The sequence below is a fragment of the Mesoplodon mirus genome, assembly GCF_964341445.2.
Source record: "Mesoplodon mirus genome assembly, chromosome: 11".
NCBI classification, from domain to species: Eukaryota; Metazoa; Chordata; class Mammalia; order Artiodactyla; family Ziphiidae; genus Mesoplodon; species Mesoplodon mirus.
In genome coordinates this window covers 73,321,834-73,336,140 of record NC_138987.1, presented here as the reverse complement: position 1 = coordinate 73,336,140, position 14,307 = coordinate 73,321,834, and the positions used below count along the sequence as shown (strand labels likewise).

Below are 14,307 nucleotides of genomic sequence, written 5' to 3'. Positions count from 1 at the left end.
ATACATCTCATATCAACTTTCTCTCTCATTCTTTACAAGAACTGTTTCAATCCTTCTCCATTCTCCTGGAACCTCCAGTCCTTCTTACCTCGTCCTCTCTCTTATGATTCATTCCCTTCTGCACAGAGAAGATAGAAGCCATCAGAAGAAAACTTGCTCAACTTCCAACACCAAACCCATTAACATCCTTCATTTTCCTGCCTCTCCCTTATCCCCATATTATAATGGAAGAAATACCTCCCTGCCATCCAAACCTCATCCCCTTGCCTGTGCTCTGGATCCCACCTCCTCAAATCTTCTGGGGGAGCTCAGTCTGCAGATTACCCATCTGCTTTCTCCTATATTTTCAACCACTCCTTCTCAACTAGCTCCTTCCCTTTAAGGATTGAATGTACTCAGATCTCTTCTATCTTGAAAAAAAATCCCTCAACCCTCCTTCCCTTCCTGATAACACACTGTGATTGTCATATCACACCCAAGCTGGTTGCAAAAGTTGTCATATGTGTTGTTTCTCATTTATCTCCCACTTGATCTTCGATCCAATTACATCTAGCTTTCTCCTACATACAGACACTGAAACTACTTTCTATACATTTATCAATCATTTGTTAATGAGATAGATTTCTATTTAGTGATGAAAAAAGATGTTTTGATACAGATTTGAATGAAAAAAGTAGCTTACAAAACATAACAAAGCATAATCTATAGACTTTTTTGGTGTATATAGTTCTATGAATTTTAGCACATATATAGATTCATGTAATCACAACACAGAAAAGTTCAATCGCCCCAAAAAACTCCTTAATGCAATCTCCCTGCTCCTCAACTGATAAACCCTAATAACCATTCATCTTTCCTCCATCACTAGATTTTTTTCTTTTCAAGAATGTTCTATAAATGGAATCATGAGACTTTTTGCAACTGTCTTCCTTTACTCAGCCTAATGCCTTTGGGATTCATCCAAGTTGTTTTGAGCATCAATAGTTCATTTTTTTTAAATTGATGAGCAATATTACATTATCTAGATATATGTTTGTTTTCCATTCATCCATTGAAGGACAATTAAGTTGTTTCCATTTGAGAGCAGTTATGAATACAGCTGCTACAAAAATTTGTTTACTGAGTATTGTTGGTATTTTTCATTTTAGCAATTCTAAGAGGTATGTGGTGATATCATGTCACAGTGTTAATATGCATTTCCTTACTGGGCAAATATTCATGTGCCTATTTGCCACTCATGTATCTTTTTTTTTTTTTTTTTTTTTTTGAGGTACGCGGGCCTCTCACTGCTGTGGCCTCTCCCGTTGCGGAGCACAGGCTCCGGACGTGCAGGCTCAGCAGCCATGCCTCACGGGCCCAGCCGCTCCACGGCATGTGGGATCTTCCCGGACCGGGGCACGAACCCGTGTCCCCTGCATCAGCAGGCGGACTCTCAACCACTGCGCCACCAGGGAAGCCCCATTCATGTATCTTTAATAATGTGTCTGTTCAAATCTTTAGCCCATTTTTAAAAAATAATTGGTTTGTTTTCTTGTTTGTTGAGTTTTTCGAGTTCTTTATTTTTTCTCATTATTAGTCCTTTGTTGGATATGTGATTTACAATTGTCTCCCACTGTGTAGCTTGCTGTTTTATTCTCTTATCAGTGTCTTTCACAGAGCAAAACATTTTTATTTTGCTGCAGTCCAATTTATCAATGTTTTCCCTTATGGATTGTGATTTTGGTGTCATATCTAAGAACTCTTTGCCTAACCCTAGTTATACAAATTTTCTCCTGTATTTTCTACTAAAAGTTTTATAGTCATACATTATAAGTTTAAATCTGTGATCCTTTTTGTGTTCATTTTTGTATGAACTCAAAGATTCATTTTGTGTAAAGGTTCATTTTGTTGTGAACAGTTGTCCTATACTTTCAATATCATTTTGAAAAGACTATCTTTTATTGTTTTTGCATCTTTGTCAAAAATCAAATGATGACATTTTTTTCAGGATCTATTTTTGAACTCTATTTTGTTCCATTGATTTATGTACCTCTTCCTTTTCTAATACCACACTATATTGATTACTAATTACTTACTATTAGCTTTACAGTAAGTCAGAATTGGGCAGTATTATTCTGCCACCTTTATTCTTCATTTTAAAAATTGTTTCAGCTATTCTATTTTAGAATCAATCTCCCTCTTATATATATATATATAATTATATACATATAAAATTATATATAATATGTATTGTATATAATTATGCATATTATATATATAATTCTGCTTGAATTTTCACTGTAATAGGGATATTTAACATCCTCATTATGCAGAGTCTTCCAATTCATGAGCACAGTATGTCTGTCTATTTATTCAGGTCTTCTTGTTTTACTTTCTCAGCATTTTCTAGTTTTCAGTATATATATCCTGTACATGTTTTGTTAGAATTATACCTAAATATTTTATTTTTTGCAACTGTTGTAGATTTGTTTAAATTTCAGTTTTGAATTGTACATTGCTAGCTTAGAAAATGCCATTGATTTTCATAGGTTGACATTATATTCTATTAACTTGCTAAACTCACCTGATCTACAAAAATTTTGATGAGTTCCTTAGGATTTTATACAGAGACAATCATGCTATCTGCAAATAGAACAATTTTGTTTCTTCTTGTCCAATATGTATGCCTTTTACTTCTTTTCTTTGTTTTATGGCAGTAACTAGGACTTTCATTCAGTACAGCATTGTATAGAAGTTTTAAGAGTATCATACTTGCCTTGTCCTCTATCTTAAGGGAAGGAAACATTCAGTCTTTCACCATTAAACCTAATGTTAACTGTGGGGTTTTGTGCAGGTGCCTTTTACAAGGTTGAAGAAGTTCCCTTCTATTTCTAGTTTGCTTAACTTTTTTACTATGCGTTGATGTGAATTTTGTCAAATGCTTTTTCTGCATCAATTGGTATGATGTGATTTTCCTTTGTTAGACTGTCAATATGATGGATTACATTGATTGGTTTTCAAATATTGAAGCAGCCTTACATTCCCAGAATAAGCCTTACTTGGTTATGGTGTATTATCCTTTATATTTCTTCATTCAGTTTGCTAATACTTTCTTAAGGAGTTTTGCATCTGTATTCATGAGTGAAATTAGTCTATAGTTTGTTTTTTTTTTTTTTGGTACTGACTTTTTCTTGTTTTGTTATCAGAGTAATTTTGGCCTCATAAATGATTTGGGGAGTGTGCCCTTCTCTTCTATTTTCTGGGAGAGGTTGTTTGGAATTGAAGTTAATTTTTTCTTTAAATGTTTAAATTTACCAGTGAAACTATTTGATCCTGAAGATTTCTTTTTCAGAAAACAAATTTAAGTAGGAATTCAATTTCTTTTATAATTTTAGGACAATTCATGTCAGGTATTTCATCTTGGGTGAGTTTCTTTAGTTTGTGGGTTTTGAGGAATTGGTCATTTCATCTAAATTGTTGAATGTATATGCAAAGGATTGTACATAGTATTCTCCTATTACCCTTTTCATGTCTACTGAGTATGTAGTGATTTTCTTTCATCTGATTTTGGAAATTTGTGTCTTCTGTATTTCTTTGTCAATCTTGCTAGAGTTTTATCAATTTATTGATGTTTTTCAAAGAATCATCTTTTGTCTCATTGATTTTTCTCTATTGTTTTCCTATTTTCAATGTAATTATTTCTGCTTTTAACTTTTTAATTTCTTTCCTCTGTATACTTTACATTTATTTTGCTCTTTATTTCCCTCATTTCTTAAAGTGGAAGCTTAGATTCTAATATAAGCATTTATGCTATAAATTTTCCTCTAAGCACTGCTTCAACTGCATCCCACAAATTATGGTGTTGTATTTATTTTCTCCTGGAGATGTCTTTGTCTGCACTTTGGTGTCCACTATGGGTTGGCTAGAGGATACTGGGGGCAGGGGGAGATGGTAAACTTACTGATGATGTTGTGGAATTTTGAATTCTGTTCTTCATCCCCAATCTCTCTGCTACTGTTTACTTTCCAGAGTTCTCAAATAGCTGTTTTATGCATTTTGTTCAGGTTTTATAGCTCTGTTTAATGTAAGCGACAAGGCGGAGTGTGTTTGCTCCATCTTACCCAGACTCAGAATCTTTCATACCCTTTTAAACCCTTTAAAATTATTTTACTTTTGTTCAAGGACTCAACAGGGAGGGTGCTTTGCTTTGTGCTTCTAGAATGCTGTTCCCAAACCTTTTCCGTGTTGAATCTGGTCCTCTGAATATCCAGGCTCAGCTGTCCACTGATGAATTTTAAAGCAGTAAATCCTATGTAAGTGTTCAGGGTTGTCTTGTTTGAAGTCTCAGACTGTCAGTGACACTGGACACTGACAATCACAGATCCTTGGTATACTCTTCCCATGGCTTCCATACTTCCACAATCTCTAATTTTTCTTCATCCTCCAGCTGCTCCTTAAATGTGGTCTCCTCTGGGTCTTTGCTGCAGACTCATAATTCTTCTCATTCCACAAGGCAGTCTCATCACTCAAGCAGTCAGTTTTCCATTACTATGGTTATGGTTTTTAAGTATTTATCTCTAGTCCAGAACTTTCTTCTGAGTTCCACATAAACATAATTGCTTTCTAGATGTTTCTGCTTCTTTATATTGTAGACACCACAGAATCACATTTCTCTGTCTCAGTAAAGGGCACCTCCATACATTGGGTTTCTGACTAGAAATAGAATTATCCTTAAATATCTACTGTTGGTTCCTTCCTACAACATTAACTCAATAACTGAATTTATTCCCCCCTTTTTTTTTGGTCAATTCCTATGTCTTAACACTTCTGGAATTTGTCTCTGCTTTGTCCCTCTACTGCCACCTTGTCTGGGCTATTCTCCTGTCATCTAAAATATTTTACCTGGTACCTTTGCACTTAGTCTTGCTTACTCCCAATCCATTTTCTTGTATAGCCAGAGTAGTTTTTGAGAAATATAAATTTTATAATATCACTTCCCTCCTTAAATCTTGTAAAATGTTCAATTTTTCTAATGCTTCATGTCTTCAATGCTATTAAAGGTATTTTACAACCTATCATGTTATCCTCAGTATCACTCAGTCTTTCTGCATTAGTGTCCTGTTGCTGCATGACAAATTGCCCTAAAATTTATCAGATTAAAACAATATATATTTATTATTTCTCAGCTTCTGTGAGTCAGAAATCTGGCCGTGACTTAACTGAGACTTCTGCTTCAAGGTGTCTCGTAAGACTTCAGTTAAAGTGTTGGCCTGCACTAGGCTCCTAGGAGAAGACTCAACTGAGGAAAGACTTGCTTCCAAGCTCATTTACATAATAACTGGCAGGATTCAGTTCCTCAGTCGTTGTTGCAACTGGGAGCCTCAGTTCTTCCCTGGATTTTGGCTAGAAGCTTCCTTCTTCACATGGACCACTCCAACATGGCAACTTGCTTCATCAAAGTCAGCTGGCATTTCCCAGCAACACAGAAGTCACTTCTTTTTTAGCAGGAATGCTAAATGACATCCCATCACCTGTTGGTTAGAAGTAAGTCAAGAGCAAGACCTTGCTCACTCTCAATGGGCATGAATGCCAGTAGGTATGGGTCTTAGAGTCCCATCTGAAGAGTCCACTACAATCTCTTACCTTCTTTTTCTTATCTCTTCTCTTAATTTCTCTGTGCTGCTTTCTGAATTATTACTGAAACTTTTCCAGCTTACCAATTCTCTATTCAGTGGTGTCTAGTCTACTGTCTAACCCATATATTGCATTTCATCAATTATGATATTTTTCATTTCTATGATTTCCACTTGGATTGAAACATGCCTGTTCTCTTTTCCTCAAATACCTTATTCTTATTTTTCTCTTTATCTCTTTGGATGTTTTAATTAACTTATTTTGAAGGCCCCTTTATTTTTCTCTTTTATTTATTCTTTCTTAGATAAGAATCTTCCTACTTCTCCATCTTCTGACCATCTCTCATGGCAATAGTCACCATGTACCTTGTAATTTTTTAAGTCTATGAGTGTGTCTTCAGTGTGACTTAGCTTGCATGGAAACACGTGGAAATTCCATTTATGTTCTAGTTTCTAGAGACATCACTATAAGGTTGATTTTTCAGTTGCTTCTGTCTAAGACCTTATAATGCATACAGGTTCTAAAACATTTTTTTTCTTAATCTTCTATGAACTACTATTTCTTGGTTTTCCTCCTACTTTACTACCATTCCTTCTCATTTATCTTTGCTGGCTCCATTTCATTCAGCTCCTTGACACTAAATATTGTAATTCTACCAGGAGTTCTGTCCTATATACTCTTCTCTTCTCAATCAATCTCCAGTCACTTGACTTTAAATTTTATCTGCATTGGATGACACAAATCTCTCTCTCTCTCCAACCATGAACTAAACATTTATTAAATTTCTAATTCAACATCTCCACTTTGATATTTAATAGACATCTTAATCTTAACATTTCCAAAATGTTTACTTGAGTATATTTATAATGTCAGAGTGAAGGAGGTGATGATAGAGGGGTAATGTTTGAAGACAGAAAAAATAAAACTTATTCCAGATACTAGCTTGGTGGTCCTCAACTTCAGGGTTGGAATGTGAGAAAATTTCAATTAGAAATCCAGATTTGTAGGCTACATATCCAGAGATCTGCTATGGTAGTTCTAGGCTAAGATCTGTGAATCTGCATCTTAATATCCTAGATAATTCTGATGTACGGATCTAAGCACAACACTTTGGAAAACTTTTTCTTACCTAATAGCTATGGTGGGGTTCCTAATATTGTGCTGCCATCTTGGTTCTCATTACTCAAGGACAAAGCAGGACTAAGTCCTTTCACGTATACGACTGGATAGGGCTGGGAAATTTTAGTTGTGTTTCAACTGCACTTAAAATTAGATTTTTTTACCTTTCCCTGTAGGCCAATTTTAGCACAAGAGACATTTGTTAGTTGGACTCACCTATTCTATTTACATAAGGTGGCTCTGAAAAGGTTTTCTGTGATTGACATCATATAAAAAGAAAGGTTGAAGATAACTGTAATTTTCTCAGTTCTCCATTCATTTTTCCCTTCCTCATAAATCTGCATTCTCTGACCTTCTGAGCTGCTTCTCTTTCCTAGTGAAATTCTTCGCCATCCCCCACTATGGGTTTTTTTGGTTTTCCGAATCTTGCAAGCATTTTTTGCATGTTAATTTTTATTAACATGACTATTTCGATAGCACTATCATGTTCGATACAGTTGCCATGCTACTGAATGTTATAGATTCCTCTTTTTGGTAGGAGAGCCATTCCCTCAGGTGAAACACCCAAATTCATTCAAGTATGCAGTATGCCTTTCCTGAAACAAGAGACCATCTTTAAATGAGGAGTATTTAAAAAGTCAACTAGGATAAAAATAATATGTGTGCTCTATTTCTTAACCCCAAGATGACCATTTCATTGTTACTCTTCATAATGTCAGACTCAGTCCTTTAATAGGGGAGAGAGGAAACTTCACCTGTAGTATAGAAATGCTGTAGGACACTATAGTATCATTTAGTGAATTACTTTTAGTAAAATACTAAACAAACATTTGTGGTCAGAAAGTTAATATACATCTAAAATATTTTAGCACTATTCTCCATTAATAAAACTGCAAGAATATTAACAGTGAAGGACCATATTCATTTAAATATGTTCCTAATGACAATGTCATTACCAAATCTGAGGAATTCTTATTTCATTCAGAGAAACAAAGTTTACAGTCATTTCAAGGTCACACTGTCCAATCATCATCTTTGGCAAATTATGGTAGCTTGATTTTTTTTCTTTTTTAAGTTACAGTCAATTCAGCGTGCTCAGGATTGAAGACATGAGGACTAGTTTCTCTTGGGTTGGCCAAAATTTTCGTTCAGGTTTTCTGTAACACCTTAAGGAAAAACCCAAATGAACTTTTTGGCCAACCCAATATGACTATCTCAGAATTCACGTGAAATGTATTTGTGATTTGAATGCTGTAAAAGCCTAAAGTCCCTGGGACCCAATGATTTCCAAACTATTACATCATGGTGAAAGCACTTGAGCTGACTGAAAAAATAACCTGTCTTCCTATCTCTAAGTGAAATTTGACAGCATACTGGTAAGACAGGATTGCTGAAGGTGCTAGAAATATACACTGGTCACAGAGGCTCGATGGATGGAAAAAGCTGTAAAAACTAGCAATTCCTCTACTATAAATATTCAGTAAGAATTCTAGGCACCCCAGAATTCTTATAAACGGAGGGAAATAATCGTCTAAGGACAGCACTTGTACAGCTATTGTTGCCATAGGCATACCCAGGGAAAATCTGTGGTGCCTAGGGTTGCTAGGACAGTGTGGGTGGCATTACTATGTTGTGATCTATTCAATCTGCTTATCATCTTATACAGAAGGTCTTAAATTTACTTTTCTAATTGGTGTTTGACCTAGTGATATACTTTTGACTCACATGTGTATGTTATCTGTTTCCTCCTGTGGCCAATGACAAATAGGAAAAAGTTATTCAAGTTAGTGGATATTTACCTAACAGAAGAAATAAAGGAGCATGTACTACTTTATCTAGATGACCATATTACTAAGTAAGAAGGAGAGAATGGATATCATTACACAACTGGAAGTTGCTACCACAATGCGTATACTCAGATTCCTGCCCTTAGTCAGCTTAAAATAGTCTATAAGTATCTTAAAAATTGCACATTGATTATAAGTAGGATAAAAGAAGTATAAAATAAGAATTGTGTGAAATGCTATTGATTAAAGGGAAGAAAGCTTGAATATGATATAAATGCTTGTCATTTGAGGAACAGTTAGGGCATCCAAGAAGAGATGCTCAACGGGGTATTACGACCATGAGCTTAGATAAAGGAGGAAATTCCTAACTAAAAGAGGCATTAGAATATCTTTTAAATAGAACTTTTTCAACTATACCCACTTCTGTCCACCCAAAGTCTCTGAGATGCCTCCATACCACCAAGTGTGTTCTCTTTGTCGGGGATAATGGAGCAGGGACAAAAATGGAGATGAACTGATCTAAATCCTTCACAAGGCTTAAAGATTCCTAAGAACCAGTAATTCTCTTTATCAGATATTCTATTCAACTTACTGAATAAGGTCTTTGATTTTCGTTTCTGTTTCTTCCCCCTTTCAGGGTGCCTTTCAAGAAATAATGATCACTTTTTGGCAATTCATCAGAAGAAGAGTGGGAAGCCAGCTTTTATTTATCACCGTTCACAAGACATTGAGAAAAGCCTGGATATAGCTCCACAAAAGATACAGAAACATAGCTACCATTCCTCTTCTAAAGCTCAAATAAGCAAACGCCACCAAATTGTTAATTCAGCATTTCCTAGACCTGCATATGACCCATCTCTCAATCTGCTGGCCATGGCTGGTCAAGACCTTGAAGTGGAAAACCTTCCAATCCCAGCAGCAAATGTGATTGTGGTGGTAAGTATTGCATTTAACTGATGCTCATCTGATGGTTGCCTCTGTGGTTGATACTTTAAAACAAACAAACAAAACCTAATGGTGAATAGTTATCATTGGATCTCAATGACTATTTACCATAGCACTTCTTATTCTCTGGTATTTCTTTTTTGTTACTTGATTATTATCTGTTGGCTTCCTCTTGAACGTAAGCCCATAAAATAAGAAAGCTTGTCTGTATCTTCTCTACACAGCACAATGCAAGGTGCATAGTAGGTGTTTAATAATTTGAACAAAAAATTGCTTCAGGAAGTCCTTACAGTTATGTTGAATCATATCCTATATGGAGCCTCCTGACTTCTATGATAATCTGTTTTAAGCAGATAGGCCTGAGTCTCAGTTTATGTAAATAAATAGTACTTATTAAAGATCTTCTGGTCACTTGACTCAAATTACAAGAAATGAAGAGACCCTGAAAGGGAGAGAGTGATGTACAGGGAGGAGAGTTTTCTATAACTGGAGTAGATAAGATGGTTTGGAAGTAATTGATGGATAATATTCCTAATATCACTGAACAAGCATCACCTTTTATTAATCAAGGTGATGTAATGGGTCCATTTTTGTATTCTTAGGGTATGTAACCAGGCCAGAGGTTCCCAATTTGTGGAAGTATCATAGTTTAAACACATGCTAAGGTTGACACACTGTTTGGACTATAGTCCCTCTCGAGTTTAAAATTACAATAGGAGGATCCACATTAAAACTACAAGTCAGTAGCTAAATGGTTGTTAATTGCATTTCTGCCCCCAACCATAACCAAATATGTTGACTTTTAAGGCAAGATGATTCAATGAAACCATGTTTGCATTTTGGCAACCTCTCTATAAACCTAATGTAATTAAAATTAGTAAGCTTTTTCCCTTTTCTTTATTTTTTTTATCTACTACATATAGAACACTTAGTATTGAGAATCAAAGATCCATTCATTGATGTTTTCAACTAGCATCCATTCAATATTTATTATGATCTGGCCATCGTTCGGGGTATCTAGAAATACCCATCATTTGGGGCATCCACAAGTGAAATGGAGTCTCTAGTTTTGCTTGGGAAATGTCTGGGGAGAAATGTTGGTAAGCCAATAAAAATCATAAGTAGAGAACATAAGATGAGCTCTTGTTATGAGAAAATATGTGGGTCATTTGGCCTCCTGAAATACTTGAACAAATTTTCTGCATTTACATGAGTAACAGATGTTCTGAAGGTGAAAGCCATGCACTCTGTCTATTGAGTGAAGACAAATGATGTTAATAATGTATATGGATATGCATGTGCTAATGCTCAGGCTCAGGAGAGATATTTCCTCTAGTGACCATCATCCACCCATATCATCAACTCTTAAAGTCACTGTGAGTTATGGATCAAGAGGTTTGTTCTATCTTATAATGTCATGTACTGTATAGTTAATTTAATATTATGGAGAATAAAAGGCATCAGTGAGGAACTCTGGCAGGTCATTTCACTTTTAGCTCATTTGTGGTTTGGAGATTCATGAAGAAGCTGTGCTTTTTCTTTTGGGTGATGATGACATGAAGGCAATGGGCGATTTTGCGGCATTAGCCTTCCCTAACCTCTCTTGATCTAGTCTCTAATGGTGCCATGGCGCTGGTGGCTTGCAACAACCATTGCTAGTGCTAATGTTTCCTGTAATCCACTTACATTACTTATGCACATGGTGATTTAGTAGGAAAACCAGGGAAGTGGAGTTATTTTTAAATAAATCAATAATTTTCAGCTTACTCAAAAAGGCAGAGGGTCAACATTTAACCAAGTATCAGCGGGTTTGAATGTTCATGCTTTACAGAAAAGAGATTTAGGAATGGAACATACATGATGAAAGGGAGATATTTCAGCTGCTAAATGATTTTGGTGGAGTAATTGATATGTGTTTGCTATGTGTGTGTGTGTAATATATGGTACCAAAAGAATTCTTGTGGTACCAAAGAATTATTTTGTGGCTTAATTTATACCAAAATGAGCAGTATTAATGAGTATTCATTTCCTGAATTGGGGAAATTATTGTGATTTTTTCTTTTAGCCAGAGTAAAAAGCCACTCCCAACTTCCAAAATATACAAGTACATAACTTTTAAATCTTCCTAGCTCAGAGGAGAGATCACTTGTTTCTTTCTCTCTCACTTGTTTCTGACATCATCAAAGCCATGAGTTTTAAAATTAAAAATTTAACAGGAACATGAAAGATGCATGTATCCCTCATCCTTTCCTGATTCCCAATTTCTGGCACAAAGCATTTCATGAGAACATTTGTCCACAAATGAATTTTTTCCTTTATCTTCTTTCTTTTAGAGTCAGGAAAATATGCAGTTTATTTATTCCAAGGAGAGGACAGCACAATTAGAATGTTTATCCCAAAACATTCTAATTATGTTCCAGAGGTTCAATTAAGAAGCTGTTATTAAGATTTTTGTACAAATGCAATATACAGGGAATATGAAATGTCCTCAAGGTCAAGGCTGTGGTAGGAGAAAAAAAAATGGCTTTAACCAAATGTGTGCTGAGAATTCCATCAATATACATCAGGCCACAAGTCTACCACTTGAGGAAGGAGGGAACCCTGGGGTGTGAGGGAAAATGGTAGAGTGGAAGCAGATGCAGGCTTTTCCAGTTCAGCAAGTTCAGCATAGGTTGCTGGGTGAAGAACATTTTAGCTTGGGCAAAGTATGAGAGAACTGGGGAATAAGTAGGCTTTGGAATATAAAGGATGGGGAGATTATGGATTACTCCTTTCCTTGAAGGAAGGAAAATAAAGGGAAGGAATAGGAGGAAAGGTGGAAGAAGAGGAGGAGGATGAGGAAGGAAAGGGGAGGAGAAGGACGGGAGGGGAGGGAAGGGAAGGGGAAAGGGAAGGGGACAGGAGAGGAAGGAAGGGAGGGATGGAGGGAGGGAAGGAGGGAAGAGAGGGAGAAGGAGAAAGGAGGAGAAAAGAGAAGATATAGTGGCAGTTTTGGGGGCAGTGGGAAGACTTCTGTGAGCACATGAGAAGATGATGGGGAGTCTCCAAGAGCCTGAAATGGTCGCTGTGAGATTCCTAGAATCCTGAAGCTTCTTGTCTTGCTCACCCAGACCATCACCCAGACAGACATTCTCTTGTTTTTTGGCACGAAACATTCTTTGTAAAGATTTTTATCAAGTGGTTGATTTCAAAGACCATTAAAGCCAAAAGCTCTGGATAACTCTGTGTTTCAGTTACATCCTGAGCTCTGGTTTATGCCTCTTCTCAACTTGGTTCTGCTGTTGACCAGGTTTTTGAGTTTCATCTTGCAGGTAAACAGGTAATTCCTAGATGTGATCTGAAGGGCTTTGAAAGTCTTGCCTTCTTATTTCTTTGCTACAGTAAATAAATTTTGTAGCATTTAGTGTGTTATGTGATGTGGATAAATAATTGTTTTTTAATAGACAAATTAGTTTAATCATAATTTTGTATTAGTATAGTGAATGTCCCAAAAGGTGAGTTTAAGCTGTATAACTACCCCTGGAATTCTTCCATGTCAGGGAAGGCTTAATGGTTAAGAATATTTTGTAGCAAGTGACAAGAACCCAATCAGAACTAAAGAACATTTCATGGTTCAAATAACAACACTTCTGTAGTATATCTAGCTTTAGGTATAGTTTGATCGAGGGCTCAAATAATTGGCCAGGATCAATCTCCCATCTCTGCTTTCCATGGAGTGACTTTATTCTCAGACTGATTCTGTCTTTTTTCATCTTATCATGGTTTCCTGAAACTCCTGGAGTTTTATCCTTGGAGGTTCATATTCAGTGGGAAAGAATGAGTCTTTCACAACTGTCAGTAATATCCTGAGCATCCCTATAGACCAATTTAAGTTAATTACTTACTTCATCCCTGAACAGTTTGTGGCCAGGTGATAAAATAAGGCAAATTATTTCAAACCTAAACCATATGCCTCACCCCGAGAGCATCCCTAAAAACCCATAATCTGTTTATGAGAGGGGAGGTTACCTGAATAAAAACTGGGACACTATTAACAACCAAAGGCAGAATAGACCCCAGATAGCAGCTAAATGTATACTAAAGCAGAGATCTAGACTGCAGCTTTTACTAAGACATGATAACCCCTTCAAGAAATAATGAGGATATGACAGCTTACAACTTGGCCTCAAGAATATGATTCTTGTACAAAAACATGGGTGACTAAAGTCATACTCTAAACTCTGACAGTGGCCCCAAAAGGCAGCAGATTCACTCTGACACAGGAGAAAATTAAGGTACCTGGGCTGTGTCCTAACACCCAGACTATTTGCCTATGAGGACTGTGATTTAGGGCAATCTGTTGGACCCAGGATATTTTATCCCAAGAATGTTTCAAATTTGTGAAAACCACTGTAACCTGTATACTTCTTGATAGTGACTTCTTATGTGGTGGGGACCAGAAAAGCTACATTAGTACATAGGCTAAGTGAGTTGCTTGTGGTGGGCAAACTCACAGAACATGGGAAGCAAATGCAGGCTTTGGGAAAATTATGAATTATTATGTGTCAAGGGTATTCGGGGCCATATAGTAAATACCAAGTCCAAAATACTACATGGATATAAGACACAAGTCTACTGCAATGTAGGATGTGACTCTGATGCGTTTCAATGCAGTCCTGGGACACTAGACCCAAGTTCCTGGAAGGAATGAATATAAAAGCCTGAGAGAAAAATCTCTGCCATGTTTTAATATGGTAGTACTTTTATTAAAACAATCAAATGTGTAGTTCTTTTCCTTGATTTTCAAACTACATTTTCAAATAAATGTAGTTATATTTTAGAAACTTCTTTCCTGTCTTCCTTG

General features: G+C 36.2%; 1 protein-coding gene across 1 annotated transcript in view; it reads left to right on the top strand.

Moving 5' to 3' along the window:
- PTPRR (protein tyrosine phosphatase receptor type R) overlaps positions 1-14,307 on the top strand; it is a 281,762-nt gene that overhangs the window by 14,419 nt on the left and 253,036 nt on the right. The window contains exon 2 of the mRNA XM_082636126.1: positions 9,157-9,455. Coding sequence (XP_082492252.1) covers positions 9,157-9,455 — 299 coding nt within the window. The remainder of the gene's footprint in view (positions 1-9,156; positions 9,456-14,307) is intronic.